The following is a 23,363-nucleotide window of genomic DNA, read 5'->3' as shown; positions in this document are numbered from 1 at the left end:
AGTTCACTGTGAACATAATAACTGGGATGTCCCAGTGACAGCTGTATAAGAGCTGTAAGTGATATAATGAGTTCACAGTTCACTGTGAACATAATAACTGGGATGTCCCAGTGCTTCCATGTTTTGCATCTTATATCTAAATTGCCTTGTATAACAGACAAGAAAAAATTAGAGCTTTTTACATTTCAGGGTGTAAGTTTTTATTTAGTTCTACATTAAGATGCCTAAAATATCCTCTTAAAATGTAAAACATTCATATGTTTCATTGAAGTTTGGAATTTATATTAAGTCGACTATTAAAAGTGCTAAATAAAGTCTCAAATATGTGAAGGACACCACGTCTTATGAATAACTTGTCGACACCACGTCTTATGAATAACTTGTCGACACCATGTCTTATGAATAACATGTTGACACCATGTATTATGAATGACATGTAATGTAAATTCACTGTTAGAATATAAATATTATGGTTAATACAAACCATGAATTGTAAAACCCAATGAACAATTATTTATCAATAATGATAATTAAATAATTATTCCACATACATGACTTTAGTTACTGTAGCTTTTCATGAGCCTTGAATATTTACGCCATCAAAAATCTATGAATTTGTTGTAATTGTAAAATTTTCATGCCCCCAGTTATATGAAAGCTTCAGAAATGATCATGAGATTCGAGACTTTGTCGCAGCTGGTACTGCATCAGGAGTTGCAGCAGCTTTTGGGGCTCCAGTAGGGGGAACACTGTTCAGTGTAGAGGAGGCAGCCAGTTTCTGGAGTCAGGAAATGACATGGAGAATTGTAAGTAAATTTTAGTAGGATACTAAAAAACAAAAACAAGAAATGAAGCATTCTCATTCATTGTGATTTATTGCATGACTGTGTAATTTAGTTTGGTAAACCATGTTTTGTACTTCTTTATTATACGTTTGTGAAGACACCTGTTGATATCACACTGATTTCATGACATATAAAGCAAAAGCATTAATGTTGGAGGCATCATGATACTATTTAGTTGTTGGAGCCATCATTACACTATTTAGCTGTTGGAGGCACCATGACACTAGTTGTTGGAGGCATCATTACACTATTTAGCTGTTGGAGGCACCACGACAATAGCTGTAGGAGGCATCATTACACTATTTGACTGTTGGAGGCACCATGACACTAGCTGTTGGAGGCATCATTACATGATTTAACTACTGGTGGTATTTGAGTCATTATTACACTATATAGCTGTTGGAGGCATCAGTACACTATTTAGTTGATGGAATATTTAGCTGTTTGGAGGCATTATTACACTATTTGGTTGTTGAAGGCATCATAACACATTAGTTGTTGAAGGCATCATTACATGATTTCTCTGCCAGTGGTATCATGACACTATTTAGTCATTAGACCCATTATTACATTATTTAGTTGTTGGCCTCATCACACTATTTAGCTGTTGGAGGCATCATTACACTATTTAGTTGTTGGAGGCATCATTACACTATTTAGCTGTTGGAGGCATCATTACATTCTTTAGCTGTTGGAGGCAACATGACACTATGTAGCTGTTGGCGACATCATGACACTATGTAGCTGTTGGCGACATCATTACACTATTTAGCTGTTGGATGCATCATTACACTATTTAGCTGTTGGATGCATCATTACACTATTTAGCTGTTGGAGGCAACATGACACTATGTAGCTGTTGGCGACATCATGACACTTTAGTTGTTGGAGGCATCATTACACTATTTAGCTGTTGGATGCATCATTACACTATTTAGCTGTTGGATGCATCATTACACTATTTAACTGTTGGATGCATCATTACACTATTTAGCTGTTGGAGGCAACATGACACTATGTAGCTGTTGGCGACATCATGACACTTTAGTTGTTGGAGGCATCATTACACTATTTAGCTGTTGGAGGCACCATGACACTAGCTGTTGGAGGCATCATTACATTATTTGACTGTTGGAGGCACCATGACACTAGCTGTTAGAGGCATCATTACATTATTTGACTGTTGGAGGCGCCATGACACTAGCTGTTGGAGGCATCATTACATGATTTAACTGCTGGTGGTATTTGAGTCATTATTACACTATTTAGCTGTTGGAGGCATCAGTACACAATTTAGCTGTTGGAGGCAACATGACACTTTAGTTGTTGGAGGCATCATTACACTATTTAGCTGTTGGTGGCACCATGACACTAGCTGTTGGAGGCATCATTACATTATTTGACTGTTGGAGGCACCATGACACTAGCTGTTGGAGGCATCATTACATTATTTGACTGTTGGAGGCACCATGACACTAGCTGTTGGAGGCATCATTACATGATTTAACTGCTGGTGGTATTTGAGTCATCATTACACTATTTAGCTGTTGGAGGCATCATGATACTTTAGTTGTTGCAGGTATCATTGGAAATATTTAGCTGTTGGAGGTACCATGACACTATTTATCTGTTGGAAGCATCATTACATGATTTAACTGCTGGTGGTATTTGAGTCATTATTACACTATATAGCTGTTGGAGGCATCAGTACACTATTTAGTTGTTGGAAGCATCATTGGAATATTTAGCTGTTTGGAAGCATCATTACATCATTTAGCCATTAGACACTATTTAGTTGTTGGAGGCATCATTACATTATTTCACTGCCAGTGGTATCTTGACACTATTTAGTCATTAGACCCATTATTACATTATTTAGTTGTTGGCCTCATTGCACTATTTAGCTGTTGGAGGCATCATTACACTATGTAGCTGTTGGAGGCATCATGATACTTTAGTTGTTGTAGGTATCATTGGAATATTTAGCTGTTGGAGGTACCATGACACTATTTATCTGTTGGAAGCATCATTACATGATTTAACTGCTGGTGGTATTTGAGTCATTATTACATTATATAGCTGTTGGAGGCATCATTAAACTATTTAGTTGTTGGAAGCATCATTGGAATATTTAGCTGTTTGGAAGCATCATTACATCATTTAGCCATTAGACACTATTCAGTTGTTGGAGGCATCATTACATTATTTCACTGCCAGTGGTATCATGACACTATTTAGTCATTAGACCCATTATTACATTATTTAGTTGTTGGCCTCATTACACTATTTAGCTGTTGGAGGCAGCATGACATTCTTTAGCTGTTGGAGGCATCATTCAACTTTTTAGCTGTTGGAGGCAACATCACACTATTTAGCTGTTGGAGGCATCATTACATCATTTAGCCATTAGACACTATTTAGTTGTTGGAGGCATCATTCAACTATTTAGCTGTTGGAGACATCATGACACTTTAGTTGTTGGAGGCATCATTACACTATTTAGCTGTTGGAGGCATCATTACACTGTTTAGCTGTTGGAGGCATCATTACACTGTTTAGCTGTTGGAGGCATCATTACACTATTTAGCTGTTGGAGGCATCATTACACTATTTAGTTGTTGGAGGCATCATTACACTATTTAGTTGTTGGAGGCATCATTAAATTTTTTAGTTGTTGGAGGCATCATTACACTATTTAGCTGTTGGAGACATCATGACACTTTAGTTGTTGGAGGCATCATTCAACTATTTAGCTGTTGGAGGCATCATTACACTGTTTAGCTGTTGGAGGCATCATTACACTGTTTAGTTGTTGGAGGCATGCTGACACTATTTACTTGTTTGTGACATCATTACATGATTTGGTTGTTGGAGCCATCATTACACTACAGTCCTACCCACTTTTATTGACAGCACTTGTGTTGTCAAGCCACCTATGTTGACAAAAATACAAAGTCCCAGTCATGTGGTCTATTATTACTACCAAATTTATCATGCTTATTTTGATGTCAAGATAAAAAATAACTGTACATGTTGACAGAACCCCTTACTCCCATCTTGAAATAAAATCTTTGTTTTCTTATCATTTTGCTGACAAGCTGCCAGTTGAAACTCATACTTTGTTGAATTATTTGATGTTTCTTCCAGGCTTTAATGCTGCCATCGCTTTATCAAGTGGGGATATGATTGGTCCTCTGAAATTAGCTTTCATGGCTACTTCAGTAGCAAATATGCCCTTCATCAGAGCAAGCCAGCTACAATCTTTTTTAAAAACAATGCACCTTCATCAAAGAAATCAGCGAGCACTCTGGTGGCCTAGTGGTTAGAACATCCGCCTAGGATGCAGGAGGACATGTGTTCGATACCTGGCCAAGTCATACCAAAGACTTACAAAAATGGTACTAACAGCTGCCTCGCTTGGCACTCAGCATTAAGAGGTTAGTGTTAGGACTATTTGGCCTGGTGACAGGATAATGTGACTAGGTGGGACATCATGCTACATGCCTGCAGCATGATGCTCCAGTGCTAGACATCACTATAAGGTGCAACACTGCAAACATTGTAGCAATATGACTGAAAAATTGTTAAAGCTATCTTAAAAATCCAAATCACAACACATCATACATCAAAGAAGTCAGCACCAAACTTGTCTAAAAGCAATGAAATCTGATTGATTGTTGCATTTTCCAAATTTTTGGTGATGGAAACAATTCTATTGTCATGTAAGTTTTTGCTTACAATAGGTACCAACAGCAGCATAAATTGCAAATTAAATTTACATTCTGTTGAAACTAAATATCTGGCCATTAAGGAAATTGAAAGTGGGGCATCTCACGTGTACTAAAATTTTTCACTTGAACGTACCATTCTGTGAGGATGAGTGAAAGCTGCAGATTCACTTTTGAGAAAGACTAAATTGAAGACAACAATAAGAAGCAGAAGACCCTTTTTTAATTTGATATATTGATTATGCTATAGATCAGGGGTGGCCAAATAGACAAGCTCCGGTAGCCGCAATACTGGAGGCAAAATTGGAAAGAGCCATCCATATATGTTTGAAAACATCTAGAAAATATAATATGAAGACAAGAATAGAGGACTTAGGACAGAGTGGGAAGATGAGTTTCTTTTTGTGGAGAGTAATGACAATTTAAAATAATCTTTTCTGAACATTATTCAGTGTTATTCAGCAAATTGTTTTGTAAATAACAATTAAGGAAATCAAATTATATTAGGTACTTCATAAGAACCTCATGAGCTGTTTGCGGCTCACAAGTCACACTATGGCCACCCCTGCTTTAAATAATCTTCTTTATATGCATTATCCTGTTCATGTATGGGGCCCCGAGTGGCCGAGTGGTCTAAAGCGCTCTCCATTATGGATCACTGCCATCTCACCTCTGCCTGCGTGGGTTCAAGTCTCGGATTCAGCTAATGTGGGTATGTGAGAAAGACTGCCAGTAGCTTCTCGTGGGTCGGTGGTTCTTTCCGGGGTTTTTCCGGGTTCTTCCTCCACCATTAATACTGGCTGCCATGTATGGCCTATCATGTGCTGAAAAATGGCGTTAAACCCTACAACAACAACAACAACAACTGTTTGTGTATTCTGGAATTTGTGATTTACCAAATTACAAGCTTTGCTTATGCTTAATTAATTCCAGACTTGATTTCAGGTTTTTATTTCCCTGTGAATTGCCTTTTTCCCTTGGTAGCCTCATTAGGAAGTTTATGTTTGTTGTCTGAGGCAGGTCAAAATCTGGGCCATTTTAATTAAACCTAGTAAATACTGTGACAACTAAACAGACTCTTGCTACTGGTAACAATGCATATCATTGTAAATTGTTTAGTGACACATGTTGGTTCTTGATGGATTATACAGTACATAAATGAGACTGCTATTTTTGTATAGATGTGTTTATTCACTGTATATATTTTCTAAGCAGATATGACTGACACAGGAATTTTCTAACATGTGACCTATATCCAAAATTGTTGATTTTTCATGTGCATGTACTGTACTTCACACATTATGGAATGCATAACACAAAGGTAACACAAATATAAGTTGTCAATATACAATTGTATTTCAAACTGGTTTTTTTTGTCTTCATTTAATAAAAATTTCTGTTGTTTATTTTTTCAGTGTAAATCCTATGCACTGATGACAAGTTACTGCTTTCAAACAAATTTCAGTTGTTTCCTAAATTTGATTTTTTTTTCTCAGCCCCCCCCCCAAACATTTATCTCTACAATTGCTCATGTTCATAATATTATTTCAGGCCCGAGGATGTTGAGATAAAGGGGTATTACATGTACTGTATTTAGCTGTTTTATGGACTAAATTCTGTCTTCATTATCTTGTGATAAATTCCTTCTGACATCTGTAAAACTTGCTTCAGTTTTCAATATTAAGCTATTAAACTTCTTTTAAAAAATGATCGCTCCAGTGGCCTAGTGGTTAGAGTATCCACTTCGGATGTGGAGGTCGTGGGTTTGATCCTCAGCCAAGTCATACTAAAGACTTAAAAACAATGGTGCTAACTGCTGCCTTGCTTGGTGCTCAGCATTAAGAGGTTAGTGTCAGGACTGGTCAGCCTGGTGTCAGGATAATGTGACTGGGTGGGACATTATGCTACATGTCTGTGCCATGATGCCTCAGTGCTAGACATCACTATAAATTGCCACATGGCAGACATCATAGCGAAATGACTGAAAAATTGTTAAAGCTACATTAAAAATTCAAATCACACACACACACTCTTTTCAGAATCATATAAATTTATTCACTGCAAAATTAGGAAAATTCAGGTGGTGAATAAAAAAAATTGAATGTTATTTATGCAGTTTTGCTTATTTTGATTGTTTAAAAGGTCTACAAGGTAACATGGCCTCTACTGGCTGGTAAAATAATTTGGCCTTATTTAAGTGGTTCCAATTTTAATCAAACCACTTTATACTGGCCACCTCTATAAAACAGCCAACAAATCAAACCACTTTCCACTGGCCTTCTCTATTATGGTAAACAAAACCCATTTCATAATGGCCAATTATATAAAACAGCCAAATCAAGACACATTATACTGGCCACCTGCATAAAATGGTCACATTTTTGTCCCATTAATGGCTGGTTTAGCAAAGTTATTTGGTATTCAATTATTTGTAATGTTTGTAAATGTTTGGTATTTATATTTCATGTACTTTGTTATGGACAGTTTTTTTCAGCCATGGTTGGAAGCTTTTTCACAAATTTCCTGCTCAGTTCATTCCATGGTAATCCTCACAAGTTGTCGGCACCTGGCCTTGTTCGCCTTAATGGTACGGTAAGTTGAGTATATTTCTTAAAGATGATTTTCTTGAGATGACTGTGTATATCTACTTATTAATGCCTGTGTCACAACAATAAGCTTAATATTTTCATGATAGTTTAATTAGTTCAAATAAACAGATGTCTAAATACTTCACTAGATGAAGAAAATGGACTGCTGTGTTGTACACTATTTATGTATGTGTGTTTGTATATAAAGCATGCTCTGTTATAACACAAATTCAGATGTAACACAGTTGTGTCACGACTCTCCAAATTTTATATGCATGTACTTTTTCATACATGACAATACAGATTCTTTCTTAAAAGTAGGCCCCGAGTCTTGGGTTTGGCCAGTGTGGGTATGTGAGACAGCTTGCCAGTAGCTTCTCGTGGGTTGGTGGTTCTTTCCAGGATTTTCCCTGGTTTTTCTGCCACCATTAATACTGGCCACCATGCATAGCCTATCGTGTACTGAAAATGTCATTAAACCCCACAACAACAACAACAAACATATCAGGATTCTCTGTAGTAGACTTTATAATGACATTTAAATAAAACAAAGTATAAATTGGAGATTTTATTTGTAATGGTTATCATTTCCTAAAATTTCAGGACAGTGTACTGTGGTACATGTTACTAAAAGGATTTGTATGCTAGTATGTCCATTTTAATGCTGCATGCCTTGTATCATGCTAAAATGTGAAAATACATGTTTATAGTTGATGCAACTTTTATTCATTTTTGTTTTAAAAATAAAATTATGATCCCCAGTTTTTGAATGTCATAATTTGACTTTGTGTCTTTTACAACAACACCTTTCTCAGCAATTTACAACATTGATTGTATTTTTGTGTGCGGTCTTTTTCAGGATTTGAGCTTTGATGTTAGAGAAGTTCCAGTTTTCCTCATAATGGGTGTAATAGGTCAGTAATTGGTTGACTTTATTATACTTGAAATGTTAATATGCATTACACAATTTGAAATTTTCATGTATAGTACACAATTCATCTTGTCTTAGCAGATACCTCTTTATAATGGACACAGATATGGCTTAAAATATCAAAGTAATTTGTTTTTCCAGTATGGGTATACTGTTCTAGGTTGGCACAACTGCCATGTGAAAACTGTGCATCCTGGAGTTAGTTATCAGAGATGATATTTATGCTGACGTTTAAAAGTCACTTTCTTGGGGAATTAACCAGTCAACATGTCTCTGTTAGTTTGAGACTCATTCTAGCTGTGAAGCTTTAGGTCATTCATGTCTGTCTGTGATGGATACTTATGCTCTGACCTTAAAAGGGAAGCAACTCCAGCTTTACTGATACATAAATATGTGAATACTGTATGCAGACTTGAACTAAAACTAAAATATATCATGATTTCATTGACTTTAATTGACTTTTCCAGATCTGATATCCATAATGAGTAAAATCAGTGAGATAGTTTTTTGTGAAGAACAATATAGGTTATAATTCCCATGTATCAGTAATGGTTTCTAGCACCTCATACACTCATTCCCATAACTGTTAATCAAAATGTGAATCTCCCCAACTACTTGCACATGTGCATGTGTCACAGTCAATGTGCATGGATACTGTCACTAATGAGTCATCAAGGGAGCAGTTATATGGTTACAAGTGAATAAAGAACTGAGCACAGTGAGCTTGTAGAAATGGTTATACTCTGTTTGCAAGTAGCTTTAAGGTTGTGCACAGATCTGGTTGTACACTGACAGAAGATATGGTTATACATTGTTTGAAAGTAAATCTGGTTGAAAGTAGATATGGTTGTACACTGTTACATTGAGTATCAACATCATAATGCCCATGTCACATTGATGTACCTTTGAGGGGCCCTGAGTGGCTTAGTGGTCTGAAGCACTCTCCGTTACAGATCACTGCCATCTCACCTCTGTCTGTGTGGGTTTGAGTCTAGGATTCAGCCAAAGTAGGTATGTGAGAAAGCTTATGAGTAGCTTCTTGTGGGTTGGTGGTTCTTTCTGGGGTTTTCTCAGGTTCTTCCTCCACTATTAATACTGGCTGCCATGCATAGCCTATCATGTGCTGAAAAATGGCGTTAAACCACGCAACAACAACAACATACCTTTGAACAGTATCACACAGCATCATCATAGTGTTCATGTTGCACTGACATACCTTTGAACAGTATCACACAGCATCATAGTCCATGTCATACTGACATACCTTTGAACAGTGTCACACAGCAGCATCATAGTGTCAATGTCACACTGACATACCTTTGAACAGTGTCACACAGCAGCATCATAGTGTCCATGTCATACTGACATACCTTTGAACAGTATCGCACAGCATCATAGTGTCCATGTCATACTGACATACCTTTGAACAGCATCACAGCAACATCAGCATAGTGTCAATGTCACACTGACATACCTTTGAACAGTATCACACAGCATTGTCATAGTGTCCATGTCATACTGACATACCTTTGAACAGTATCACACAGTAGCATCATAGTGTCAATGTCACACTGACATACCTTTGAACAGTATCACACAGCATCATAGTGTCCATGTCATACTGACATACCTTTGAACAGTATCACACAGCAGCATCATAGTGTCAATGTCACACTGACATACCTTTGAACAGTATCACACAGCATCATAGTGTCCATGTCATACTGACATACCTTTGAACAGTATCACAGCAACATCATCATAGTGTCAATGTCACACTGACATACCTTTGAACAGTATCACACAGCATCATAATGTCCATGTCATACTGACATACCTTTGAACAGCATAACAGCAACATCGTCATAGTGTCAATGTCACACTGACATACCTTTGGAACAGCATCATACAGCATTGTCATAGTGTCCATGTCATACTGACATACCTTTGGACAATATCATACAGCATTGTCATAGTGTCAATGTCACAATGACATACCTTTGGAACAGCACCACACAGCATCATCATAGTGTCCATGTCATACTGACACACCTTTGAACAGTATCATACAGCATCATCATAATGTTCATGTTGCACTGACACACCTTGGAACAGCATCACACAGCATCATCACAGTGTCCATGTCACACTGATACACTTTGGAACAGCATCACACAGCAACATCATAGTGTCCCTGTCACACTGACACACCTTTGAACAGTATCATACAGCATCATCATAATGTTCATGTTGCACTGACACACCATGGAACAGCATCACACAGCATCATCATAGTATTGATGTCACACTGACACACCTTTGAACAGTATCAAACATCATCATCATATTTATATGAGTGCTCATAGACTGAAGTGAAATCATATTTCCTAATAAAATAAGAAACATGCATTTTTATAAGAATAGTCATAAGGGAAGAAATCATACTTAATTCATTTGTGTATGATCAATACAGTTTAAGAAATATCTATTAAAACTGAGTTATAGTTGGGCAACAACAGTGACAACAGTGTTCATATGTAATAGTGGTATACGTCATGTACTAAGATGTAAGTTTACCTTTTCATCCAATTTTATTAAATTAGATAAATTGTCCTCCTTCGGGTGAATTAATATGGAAAGAGGAGAGAAAGAAGAATCCGTAACTTCATTCATTTTGCAGCTTTAAAATCATTAGATGTACACAGGTGCCCATTTTGCTTATAAATCTGTAGTTCTCAAATAGTCAACAATGCTTGAAGCACAAGATTCTATTCCTCTTTCTTAAATACACAGTATTTATGTCCTAAAGACTGTTAAAATGTCTAAAATAACATGAAGGAATGAGCTAACTGAAGCTATTTCAGTGAAAATATAGTGTGTTGACAAATCTCGATCCACTTGCATGGCAATTTAGTGTCAGGGCAGTTATTTATTGCCAAAGCAGTTGGATTGAAGTCCCTTGCACATGGAAACACCCTGGTAGCTTACTCAGACTAATCCAGTGGTAGAATTTGAACCTGTACCATTTCAGCCATGATTTGGCTTTTGAAAGGGAGTTTTTCTACGTAGTAAATTCAGTATTATAATACACTCACAAGCTCATTGCACCTTTTGGTCAACATCACATTCATGGAAGATTGGGATAAGATTAAGGTTGAAAATATGCATTAGCTGGTATTTATTTACTTACCATAATAAACTATGTTCATACTTTTGATGACTATATTCATACTTTTGATGACTATGTTCATACTTGGGATGACTGTGTTCATACTTGGGATGGCTGGCTATGTTCATACTTGGGATGACTATGTTCATACTTGGTATAACTATGTTCATACTTGGGATGACTATGTTCATACTTGGGATGGCTGGCTATGTTCATACTTGGGATGACTGACTATGTTCATACTTGGTATAACTATGTTCATACTTGGGATGACTATGTTCATACTTGGGATGATTAACTGTGTTCATACTTGAGATGACTAACTATGTTCATACTTGGGATGACTGTGTTCATACTTGAGATGACTAACTATGCACCAAAGAGATACTCTTATTTCTCCCTTTGACCATGGGTTTAAGATTTTATTTTAGGTGTGCCACTACTAATGTAGATTGGCAAAATTTGTACTTAATACTTTAGCATCAAGAAACATTGCTAACATTCATGAGACTGTAATTATCCACAAGAAAGATCCTGTTGCATTACTTTTAGTTCTGCTTCACATCCCACCTGACCCCAACCACAACCTCCAAATTTCAGGTTGATTCCCTTCCCTTCTTCCCAAGGGGCTGCAAGGGATACAAAACTTCTACTGTTATGAACTTGTCCTTTCTAAAACATCATATAAAATATTATCACACTCTTTCGATCTTTATAAATGAGATCAGGTCACAAGGAAAATGGTGTTGGATGGACAGAAGAATTTACATATGAACTAACAAACAACATCTGCAAAAGTAAAAATATGATGAGTACCACAAATATTTTGTCATAGATGAAAAAGTTTCAACATTTATATCTAGACTTCTTTTCTTTTAATATTACCTTATGTACCACATTTTAATAGGACATGTTTTTCCATGTATGCAAGCCCTTTATCCAGAGTTACATTCTTATAGTAGATTTCTTTGTATTTCCCTTCATTTATTTTTATAACATTTCAAACAATTTATCTAAAATTGTGGAATTAGTTTTTTTTTATTTTGGCTCAGTCAGTGTTTCCCTTTACGCATATTTGTGCATCAGGGACGCACACTGGAGAAAATTGATGCACACATTTTTTTGCCATACGTTTTTTTGACGCAAGGGATTCGCATAATGAGATCAGGATTTATTTAATATCCAATGCGTTGTACAAAGGGTGGCATTGTGTATACTTCAAGCATAGGCATTGACTGGTTCTCCGCTTTGTTTACTCCCTGTGTTGGGCTCCTCTATTCCTATAGTGGAGTGGAATGCAGGGAACATACGAAATAAGGAACCAGACTAGCATAGGCAGTGTTATGACGGAGTAACTTCCTCATATCTCGCGAGCTCTCACACGATTTCCATTGAGCTCAGCAAGATGTTATCTTGATGTTTAACCTCAATGCTTGTTGCACTAGAAAGTGATCTCCAGATTAAAACATCATGCACTAAAAATCATTAGCAAAGAAAGTGAAGGAAGCAAAACACAAAAGTAATGGTGGATCTAACTTTAATGAAAAATGGAGAAAATAATTCCCTTGACTGGAATACGGCACATCCATTAGGATTACCATTGTGACTTCTGATAGCGTGATTGCAAAGACGGCAAAAGTGAATAATCCTTTCGTGACAGAGTTTAAGAATTTTAACAAATCTGCCCTCGGTCACCACAAGATATCTGGTGAACACATTATAACCCAAGACATTCTTTCACAACAAAGAAATCAGTAAACTTACCAAGACAAATGCGTTTATTTGGATTACACAGTCAGGGGGTCATTGCAGATTTTGTTGGTTTTTAACTTTGCTGCAATAAAAGAAAGACCGTAAAGTTCAAGTGTAACTTATTAGAAACAAGATGAATCATTAGCCTCCTTGATTTTTGGATAAATTTGTTCTAGGATGAAGTACAATGAAACCGATGATAGTACACATTTTATGACAGGCAGTAAAGTGACTACCTTACAGTTAAAAATATTTATTAGGCTTTTTGTATTGGCTTGTATGTAATATGTTGGTCTATAATATTGCTTCAAGAATATTATAAGGAGACTGTTAAAAGTACGATTTTAAAAGAAAAATAAACTAATAAAATGATTCTTTGAATGGACAATGCATTTGTTTGTTAATTGTGCATGTTGGTTTATTTGTATATTTAGAGAGAGAGAGAGAGAGTATGTTGTGCAAGTTGCAATATCCTATTTCATGCTGAAAATATACGAGTCGGATGAAAATTTGTCAATATATTTTTGACCCCCAGTTCTGACACCAAGGTTTTTTTTTTTTACCCTCAGTTTTACATCCCTGGGGGATACACTGGGCTCTTGACCAAAAAACACTTTACCATGGGATTGTGATATTTAAGATGTTGTTTTGCTTTACATAAATGGTTTGACTAAAGAGCAAGGTATTTAACTGAAAACATACACCTGTGTAAATCATTAAGGATAGCATGAATATGTAGTTTTATTTTAGAATAAAAGTTCATGGTGCAGACAAATTCATTTTTTGTCAGAGTAAGAGACCTTAGTTTAATTTTTGAAATTGAAAATGTAGCATTTGCATTGTAATGATCAAAAAAAATATTTTTATTTTGAAATTGAATGTGCTTAATATTGAAATGAAGACTTTTGTTGCTGTTATTATGAAATTATATTTTAGAAATTACTAGATTTTCCTGATTTAGCAAGCATAAATATCTTCATAAAAGATGGGGTAAGATTGAATAATTTGTTGTATTTTACCAGAGAGCTAGAGGAAGCCATAACAGATTAATGTTCTTCAAATGTTCGTCGCTAAAGTATGAGTAAAATAAAAGTAAAATCATCTCTTTCATTTTTAGCTCTACTGGTTATACACCAGAAGAGCTTATGGGATGGGTTTTTTTCTGTCCATTAGTACAAGTGTGTTATCACTACTGTTCCTAAACTACTTGAAGGATTGCCATGAAACTTTACACACCCATTCGTCACATGATTTAGTTGGTCCTAAAGAAAATGATGCCACTTGGGCATCCAATATGGCTACCACAGCAGCCATCTAGAAAATATTTTTGTTTATGCTTCTCCTGATTGAAAAGTTATATTGAAAGGGATTTATCACCCAAAGTCTTCTTATACCTGATAGGTTTCAAAATGAAGTGCTACTGATCTGACATCCATAATGGTTGCCATTGCAGCCATCTTGACAATCTTCTTGTCAGTACTCCTGAGCAAAATGCCATATTGACCTGAAGTTTTTGCCAACAGACTTATGATAGCTTGCTGGCCCTAAATGAAAATGGTACTGCTTGTATGTCCAACATGGCTGCCACTTGGACCATCTTGAGAATTTTGTGATCGCTACTCCATTGACTGGATGGTTGTATCAAAATGGCTTTCTTCTTCATTAAACAAATTCTTAGGATGTCTAGTAAGTCCTCAGTGAAAATGTTGCCACTCAGACATCACAGTGGCCCTCTTCCAAGTGAACAATGATATGAGCAAGGGGCTTTTACTGAAAGACTTTATTTTAATGTCTTTGTGGTTGTAATGAAAATGCTGTAGCCTGGCTTCCAAAATGGCAGCCAAAATGGTCAGCTAGGAAATTTTATTGTCATTGCTTCTCCTAGATGGCTGGTCATTTCAACATTGTCCTTTCACCTGAAAACTTCTTAATTGGCCTTAATTGGAAATGGTGTGCCTCTGATACCCAATATGACTACCACTGCAGCCATCTTAAAAATCCTATTGTTACTCCTCCAAACAAATTCATATCATAATGTCTTGTTGGTCCAAAATTAAAATGTTGATTTGATGTCCAATATAGCCACCATGAGGCCATCTTAAAAATCTTCATATCTATATTCTCCTTTAAGTGGAAAAAGTTATTTTGACATGGGATTTTCATCAGATGCATTCTTACGTTCTCTAGTTGGTACTTTATGAAAATGATGCAAACTACCCTTCAACATGGCTACTAGTGTCATCATGAAAAATATTCCTGTCTTTTTTCCTCCCAAATGGATGGCTATATCAACATGTGGTATTCATCAATAGATTTTTTATTATGCCTAGATGGTCCTAAATGGAAATGGTGCCATAGTACGTCCAATATGGATGCCACAATACCTTTCTTGAAAATCTGTTGTATTCCCTTGATTAGATGGTCATATTGACATGGGTTTTTCACCAAGTGACTTCTTACAATGTCTGTTTGCCAGTCTGAAAATATGTCCACCACAGTCGCTAATTTGAAAATCTTATTACTGAAGAATATCAGATGGTTTCAACACTCAGCAGTTAAAAGGAAAATATGGATCTTATCTTGAATTCCTGGAAATTCTGTTTATCCAGTAGAGCATCAATCCCTTAGAAGGACTCTCGTTTCAGATTACCTCGGGCCATCTGGTTTCTGTTAGTGGAGAATTAGTGAGTATTAGTAATAGTAGTTGTAGCCATAATAGAATATTCTTTTAACATCATATGAGACAGCTTGTATAATGACCACTGTTATGTACATTGTGCTAATGTTCCTTTCTTTTCTTTTTGTTAATTTTATAGCTGGCTTGATTGGTGCTGCATTTGTTGTGATAAGCTATAAACTGACCGTCTTCAGAAGAAAGTAAGCATGCCATTTTTATTTTCTTGTCTTCAAAGCATTATACTTTTCCCATTGTATTGTTGTTGGTAATGGTGTCAAAGTTAAGTCTTGTACTTTTCCTATGAAATTGTTTTATGTACAAGCATGAAACCTGATAAATCCATTCATTTTTAACAATAATATTTGTACCCATAAATAAAGATGCAGTGACTGTTTTTCTTGCCCTCTTGACTGTTTTGGGTTAATAGATCATGAAACCATGCACCAAGCAAAACAAAGTGTTTGATTAAACTTACATAATGTAAGAGATGACACAACATGACCAATAGGTCTTGTGACTGGTATGTAAGCATGTCCAGAGTAACGGTCAGTTCATATGTCATGACTAATGAGGTTTTTAGTTTTTAGTTTAGTTTTTCCTTTTGTTTAAATTGTCTGTTTTGTGTTTTCAAGACTCCCGTTGTTGTTGTGGGGTTTAACGCCATTTTTCAGCACACGATAGGCTATACATGGCGGCCAGTATTAATGGTGGAGGAAGAACCAAGAAAAACCCTGGAAAGAACCACCGACCCATGAAAAGCTACTGGCAAGCTTTCTCACATACCCACATTAGCCGAATCAGAGACTCAAACCCATGCAGACAGAGGTGAGATGGCAGTGATCCGTAACGGAGAGCGCTTTAGACCACTCGGCCACTTGGGGCCCCCAAGACTAACGTAAAAGACATTAGGACTTGGATCATGAACCATATCCATTTCTTGGACTGATTGTGCCAAGATACCTTGTTATAACAGTATTTTATTGCATGGACCTCTGCTACAGTCACAGTGGTGGGTGATGTGCTGCTCATGAACTAAACTAAAAGCCAGCCTTCTGTTGGACTTTTGCCAAAAATTAAGACCAACTGAGCATACATAAATATGGTAAAAAGATTTCTTTCCAGTAGTGGACCTTTCAACCCTTATGATTTTTCCATGGGTATTATGGAAATAGTGTTAAAATATGGACTTTTTGAATAAAAGTAAAAATTATGGAAATATAATTGCTGTGGTAAAATCCAGATACTAGCTTGTCCTAGCTTGATTAGGATTCGGGTTTAGTATTAGATTCTGTGGAATATGTCAGGGAACCAGACTAATTTTTCCAGATTACCTCAGATGCTTTAAACTGCACATATTTGTTTTTGCATGATCAAGCTGATGCTTATAGAATTTTCTAATAATGGCATCCAGCAAGCTACGCATGTTTAAGCCAAAAAAGACATACCCATCTTAAAACAAGTTTATAGTCGGTACAAAAAAATAAAAAGGAATATTCATACTTAGGGTTGGGGGGAGCAGGAAGAGAACCAATTACTTTTACTGGATAGCATGTGCTGACTTGTGTAAGTCTCATGTTGGCAGAGATGCTGTTGAAACATAAAATTAAAAAAATAATAATTACTTCCTTTTGGGGATGCAGATTAGTCATTTATGCAACCATTTTATGATCAGCTGCTGGGCTTGGATTTTGTCTTCAATGCAGTGAACAATTCAGTGAGTGAAACACATGATGCAAACATGGTTCCTTACAGACAAGATAAATAACCAGTGCACTGTGACTGCTAAAAGCTGATTTCATACAAAAGATATCTTCTAATGTGGCATTGCTTCAGAACCAAATGTTGGCAATAACATCTCAAATCACATGCATGAGAAGGCTTTTCAAATGACCGAAATTTGCCATAGTGTCATGGAATACCCTTGACAGTGACGATGAATTACTCAGGAAACATCGGGACAAATATAAAGGCCTTTTGCAGAAAATAATGGAGATGAACTTGCTGAAAGCTCCCCAATAGATTTTGTGTCAGAGTGTCAGAGTCATTTGAACTCTACAACTGTAAGGTGCTAGCATTTTCCGACAAATTAGTGACAGTAGTGAAATCTGTCATATGAACTCATGTAGCACCTGACAAGATTAAGATTTGATCAGAGCAATATTTGTGGCCAAAGATCTGTAAGAATTTAACATTGCTGAAGGTAAATCCAAAAATTTGGTTAAAAATTTTTCACCATAATCATTCAATTATCCCAAATGGGCTTTTTTAACACCAGTAAAGATGATAACAATCCTCTTGAAGTGTCAGAATATGGTGTTTTGGCAAGAGTCATATTTTGCCTTCTCACCTACAGCTTCTGTGTAGCTAGATAATCCCAACATATGGGGCAAACAATGTCAATTGAAGCTTTAATCAAATAGATGTTCCCACAATTCAGTATTTCATAATGACAACATGCCTCTATTTAAATGCCAGAATCACTGATTCATTCAGTCAGGCCTTCAGCTATTAAGGCAGCCGTTATGACTAAATTCCACGATTAAGGAAGAAGCAGACCAATGGGGTCAGGTGTCAACATGGCACTAGTGTTTGCCACTAACATTATTTCTGCAAGTACATATATTGATCCTTCTGTCCTTGACTCACAGTCAGTATTTTTGTTTGCATGTCATTGACACCCTTTTAGTATCAGTGCAGTCACACCAGCATTGCTTTGCAGAAATGGCAAAGACTTTACTGGGGTAGAAAGTTAAATCTGACTCATTTCTAATTCATGATTTACTCTCTACCTGACACAGGATACATTCCTAAAACCATCTCATAGGCTTTGTTTGAGTATGGAAGGTTGATGAAATTTGAAAATTAAATGATACTTACATAGAAAAACTTCTGTCCCTCCCGAACCTATGGCATCCTATCTACTCTTCAGTTACTTAGAATTGTTAGTGTTTCCAATTATGGATGCTTTTCTATATTTAGCTCTTTTGACCTCTTGGTAACACAACAGTTTTTCTAATTAAAAACAAACTTATTGACAAATATTAAATGAAAGGTAAAGATAATAAAGAGGTGTCAGTCCTAGACTGATATTCATGAAATTGCTAATACTTTTTAAAGTTACGATGTTGCACATAGCATTTCTTTAGCATGGGGATCAGTAAGTTTTGTCCCACAGTAGGTATTTCCAAACAAAACTTGAGATCGCAACTACACACTTTAGATGACTGGTGCCAAACCTTGAAGCCTGGCGATCATTTTCCTGTGTTGACTGAATCACCAGGCAGTTTAAGCAGATCTGTATAAAGGCTAATTTGAATGGAAATTAAATTGATTTTATACATCTAAATGTTATTGAACAGTACACATAACTAAATCTTTTGATGATAATAATAATAATATTAATAATAATAATAATGGTATTAAGTATGTGCAAAGGCCAATTTGGTCTTTCCCAATGGGCAGCTGCTAGTAATGATCAGATTGATTGCACTTAAAATATTTTCTATCAAAATATATTTTGAATTTTTATACACTTGCCAAAAGGCAGCATGTTGCATGTTATGAAGTCCCTCAGTCCTTTCATTAATACGTAGGCCCCATACAACCAATATTGTTCGAATGTGACTGATAAAACTTGAAAACTTAATTTTCCTTAATTTGTTTCTGCACAATAACTAACTTTATCAACCATTGACCATTACCAAATTTGTTTAAATTTTGAGTAAAGAAGAAACCTTTTAATTTTGGGATCAAAAGGTCAGAGTTCAAGGTCACTGACTGAAAGAAGAAAAATGGTTCCTCAGTTCATAATAATATTAGTTCTACATCAAGATTATAAGTGTCAAGATAGTCCACCTCCCCTTAAAAAGTGTGACCCATTGTATTCTCAAAAGAAAAGATAATCATCATATTAAGATTGGTAAAGAAATATTCATAGAAAAAAGTTAGAAATCATTTATTATTAATTCTAGAAAATCTTGAGGATTGTTTGTTTAGTTTGGTTTACTGATTGGTCTTCATTTATTTTTATTAATTGCCACATCACCTGTAATAAGGTACTGATTGTAAGCACATTATATAGACATATTAGCACTAACGTAATCTGTATATTTATTATTGGTTTGCTTTGGAGTTTTATGGTACAGCAACACAAGTAGGTTATTTATTGCTGAGACAATTGCAATAAAGTGACTTGCCCAAGAGCACACCACATGACTTGACCCAGACTGTTTGAATGGCATTTTATGTAGGTGGGTTATGTACCATATAATCTATATTTTGTAATAGATTCCGAGCACTTTGTGTTTGGGCTGTATAGGATGATCTTGTGACCTTTTCTTTAAAATCAAAACTGTACAGCTGGATTTAAAACAATGCATTTTTATGTGCAGATATTTTACTAGAAAGTGGGTCAAGGTTCTTGAGGCAGGAGTGGTGGCTAGCTGTTCAGGTATTGCAGCATTTCTCTTGATGTATCTTACTGATGATTGTACAGACAAACAGCCATACAACAGCCATGCTGCAGTTTCGAAGGTCAGTGAATCTGTTCAGGATTCATTACGTTATGTAAGCTTTGGATATAATTAGTTTGATGTAGCTTTGGTCAAACAGTTTTAGATCTACTGGTAATAATAATAATAATAATGAGGACTTTGTATAGCTCCTAATCTTTAGAAGCTCTATTTAAGCGCTTTACAACATTAGACAACACCTGTAAGATAAAAAACATAATAATATTATTACAAAAACAAACAACATGAAATTAGAACAACATTAAAAATGAAAAAAACATGCTGAGAATATTTCAGGTAGGAAACGTTATTAGGCCTTTGAGTTTGTTCTTGCTGTCGAAATAAGTGAGTTTTGAGAGCCCTCTTGAATGTGATCACTGTGTCTTTGTGTCTAAGTTCAGTGGGCAATTCATTCCTTGTTGTTGGGCCCTGGTATGCAAAAGAATGCTGTCCATATGACTTTGTTTTCATAGTGGAAATAATGAGTATACAATTGTCAGAAGAGGAGCGTAAGTATCTTGCTGGTGTGTACACGTGGGTGAGGTCAGATAGGTATGTTGGACTAGAGTCCGGCAGTGAAACGTAGCACAGAGAACACATTTTGTGTTTGATTCTGGATCGAATGGATAGCCAGTGTATGGTACAGAGCAGCGGGGAGGTGTGCTCTGATCGTGGTACTCTAAGTATGATCCGAGCAACTGTGTTTTGAACTTTTTGAAGTTTCTGGAGTAGATATTGAGATGAACCAGACAGAATTGAGTTACAATAGTCCAGTCTTGAAAGTACTAATGAACACACAAGTGTTTTAGTGGCATCAACTGAAAGATATTTGCGAATTGAGCCAGAGTAAGGCTGTATCATGAATGCCAAATACATGCTGGAGACAGTGAAGTAATATATCATGGTCTGTTGTGTCAAATGCTGCAGACAAATCAAGGAGGGTGAGGACTGTAATCTTTCCGCTATCCAATGCAGAGAGAATGTCATTAACTACTTTTAGAAGAGTAGTTTCAGTTCTGTGGCAAGGGCGATATGCAGATTGTACATTGCTAAAAAGACTTTGAATTTAGATGAGATACAAGCTGGGATAGAACAACCTTTTCTAAGATTTTTGAAATGAATGGGAGATTATAAACTGGGCAGTAGTTCTTTAAATCGTTATGGTCTAGTGTTGGTTTCTTCAGCAGAGGCTTTACAATGGCAGGTTTGAAAAATGATGGGAATTCCCCAGATGAGAGAGAGATATTAATAACATCAGTTAGTGAAGGCAATACTGGATCTAAGCACTTAAGCAGCAGTGATGTTGGAATTGGATCAAGTTCACATGACTTTGGTGCACTCTTCATCATGATTGTACGTACAAAATCCATGGAGACATGTTCAAATGCTGCTAATGGTTGCCGCTCAAATTCTGTATCCCATCTGTATGGTGATGACGAGTCAGTTGAAATTGTGGTGTCAAGCTTATCTCTGATGGTTTGTACTTTGTCACGGAAGAAATTTGCAAACATGTCCGGAAGGTCGACTGGAGAGAAGGTACTTGGAAGAGGTGTTGATTTGTTCCTTGACATTAGCTTGTTAGTAATCTCGAAGAGCTCTTTGCAGCTGGAACTTTCCATGATCTTAGTAGTTTAGTGGGCTGATTTCGCAGCATGGACTAATAGCACTGATGAGCTGATGGGATGGTCTTTTGTGTCGCCCTTTGTCGTTTAGCACAAGTTTGTTATCACTACATCTACTAAACTACATGGAGGATTATCATGAAACATTACATGCACATATTCCTGCCATGGTCCTAAAAAATGAAAATGGTGGCACTCAGATATCCAATATGAGATTCTTATGATATACTATTGGTTATAATGGTGCCAATCTGACATCCAATATTGTTGCCACAGCAGCATTTTGAAAATCTCTGTTATCACTACTTCTGAATGGGAAGTCATATTGACATGAGGTTTTCAGTAGAATATCTAGTTGGTCCTAAATGAAAATGGTGCTGATGTGGTGTCTAAGATGGCCAGCGCAGTGACCATCTTGAAAATATTTGTTATCACTACTTCTTCTGAGTGGATACTCGTATCTGAACGGGATTTTCTCTAAAATAACTTTATGAGATATCTAGGTTCTACTGAATGAAAATAATTCAAATCTGATGGTCAAACATATGGTAACCATGGTAAAATGGCCCTCTTCAAAATATTGCTATCACTACTCCTCCTGAATGGATGGTCATATTAATATAGTTTTTAACCATACAATTTCTTATGATGTCCAGTTGATCTTAAATGAAAATGGTGACATTCAGAAATTCAGTTTGACAAAGGACATCTTAAAAATATTTTTATCACTACTTTTTCTAGATGGCTGGTCACATCAGCACTGTGGTTTCACCAAAAGACTTCTTTAGATGTTGACTTGGTGTCAGTCCAGTATCCAATATGGCCACCATGGCAGCCATCTTGAAAATCTTATCATTACTCACCCAAAACAGAAATTTATACCAACATGGGTTATTGACCAGTAGACTTTTTTTGAGGTCTTGGTCCTAAATGAAAATGGTTGCAGTCTGACAATATGTCCACCACAGCAGGTAATCTGAAGATCATGTTATCACTGATGAATATCAGAGATGGTTTCAACACTTATCTTAAATTCCTTTAAAACATTTCAGCCAGTAGATTATCAGCCACTTATAGGGGCACTTTCTTTATATGTTAGTATGAAATATTACATGCAAAGTCATGCTAAGTGCATATTTTGTCATGTTAGAATGGATAAACATATGACATTAGTGCCCTTGACTGAATTTCCTGCAAATCAATTGATGTAGGTTTTGAAGTATTATGAGAACTGTAATAATTTGATTAATAGAATCTATATGAAACCTCATTTTAAATTAAGTTTATAAAATGTGTTGCAAGATTTATAACTTTTGCTTACCAGGGCTATTTATTTAATCTCTGTACATACAGTATTTATTTTTACATATTATGCAAGGCTATATATTTAATCTTTTTGTTGTACAGTATGTTCTCATAAATTGTGCTATACTATTTTTTTTGGCCACTACTGATCATAGACCAAATGGGACAGTCTTTCATCTGTTGTCCATTGAATGTCATCCATCCATCTTGTAGCGCAAGTTTGTTATGACTATTC

General features: G+C 36.1%; 1 protein-coding gene across 5 annotated transcripts in view; it reads left to right on the top strand.

The window, feature by feature from the left end:
- The window catches only part of LOC149785824 (H(+)/Cl(-) exchange transporter 7-like), a 179,956-nt gene that overhangs the window by 110,271 nt on the left and 46,322 nt on the right, over positions 1–23,363 (top strand). For all 5 annotated transcript variants that reach the window (XR_016425461.1, XR_016425460.1, XM_089979769.1 and 2 more), the window contains 5 exons: positions 648–806; positions 7,058–7,165; positions 8,021–8,075; positions 15,830–15,890; positions 20,082–20,223. Coding sequence is in view for 3 of the 5 variants with exons in the window: in XM_089979769.1 (XP_089835895.1) it covers positions 648–806; positions 7,058–7,165; positions 8,021–8,075; positions 15,830–15,890; positions 20,082–20,223 (525 nt within the window). In the remaining 2 variants the exon portion in view is untranslated. The remainder of the gene's footprint in view (positions 1–647; positions 807–7,057; positions 7,166–8,020; positions 8,076–15,829; positions 15,891–20,081; positions 20,224–23,363) is intronic.

The sequence above is a fragment of the Sinohyriopsis cumingii genome, chromosome 13, assembly GCF_028554795.1.
Source record: "Sinohyriopsis cumingii isolate HCF-2022 chromosome 13, ASM2855479v2, whole genome shotgun sequence".
In the NCBI taxonomy this organism is placed as follows: Eukaryota; Metazoa; Mollusca; class Bivalvia; order Unionida; family Unionidae; genus Sinohyriopsis; species Sinohyriopsis cumingii.
Note: the sequence above shows the minus strand (reverse complement) of the source record. Positions and strands in the feature narration are given on the sequence as shown.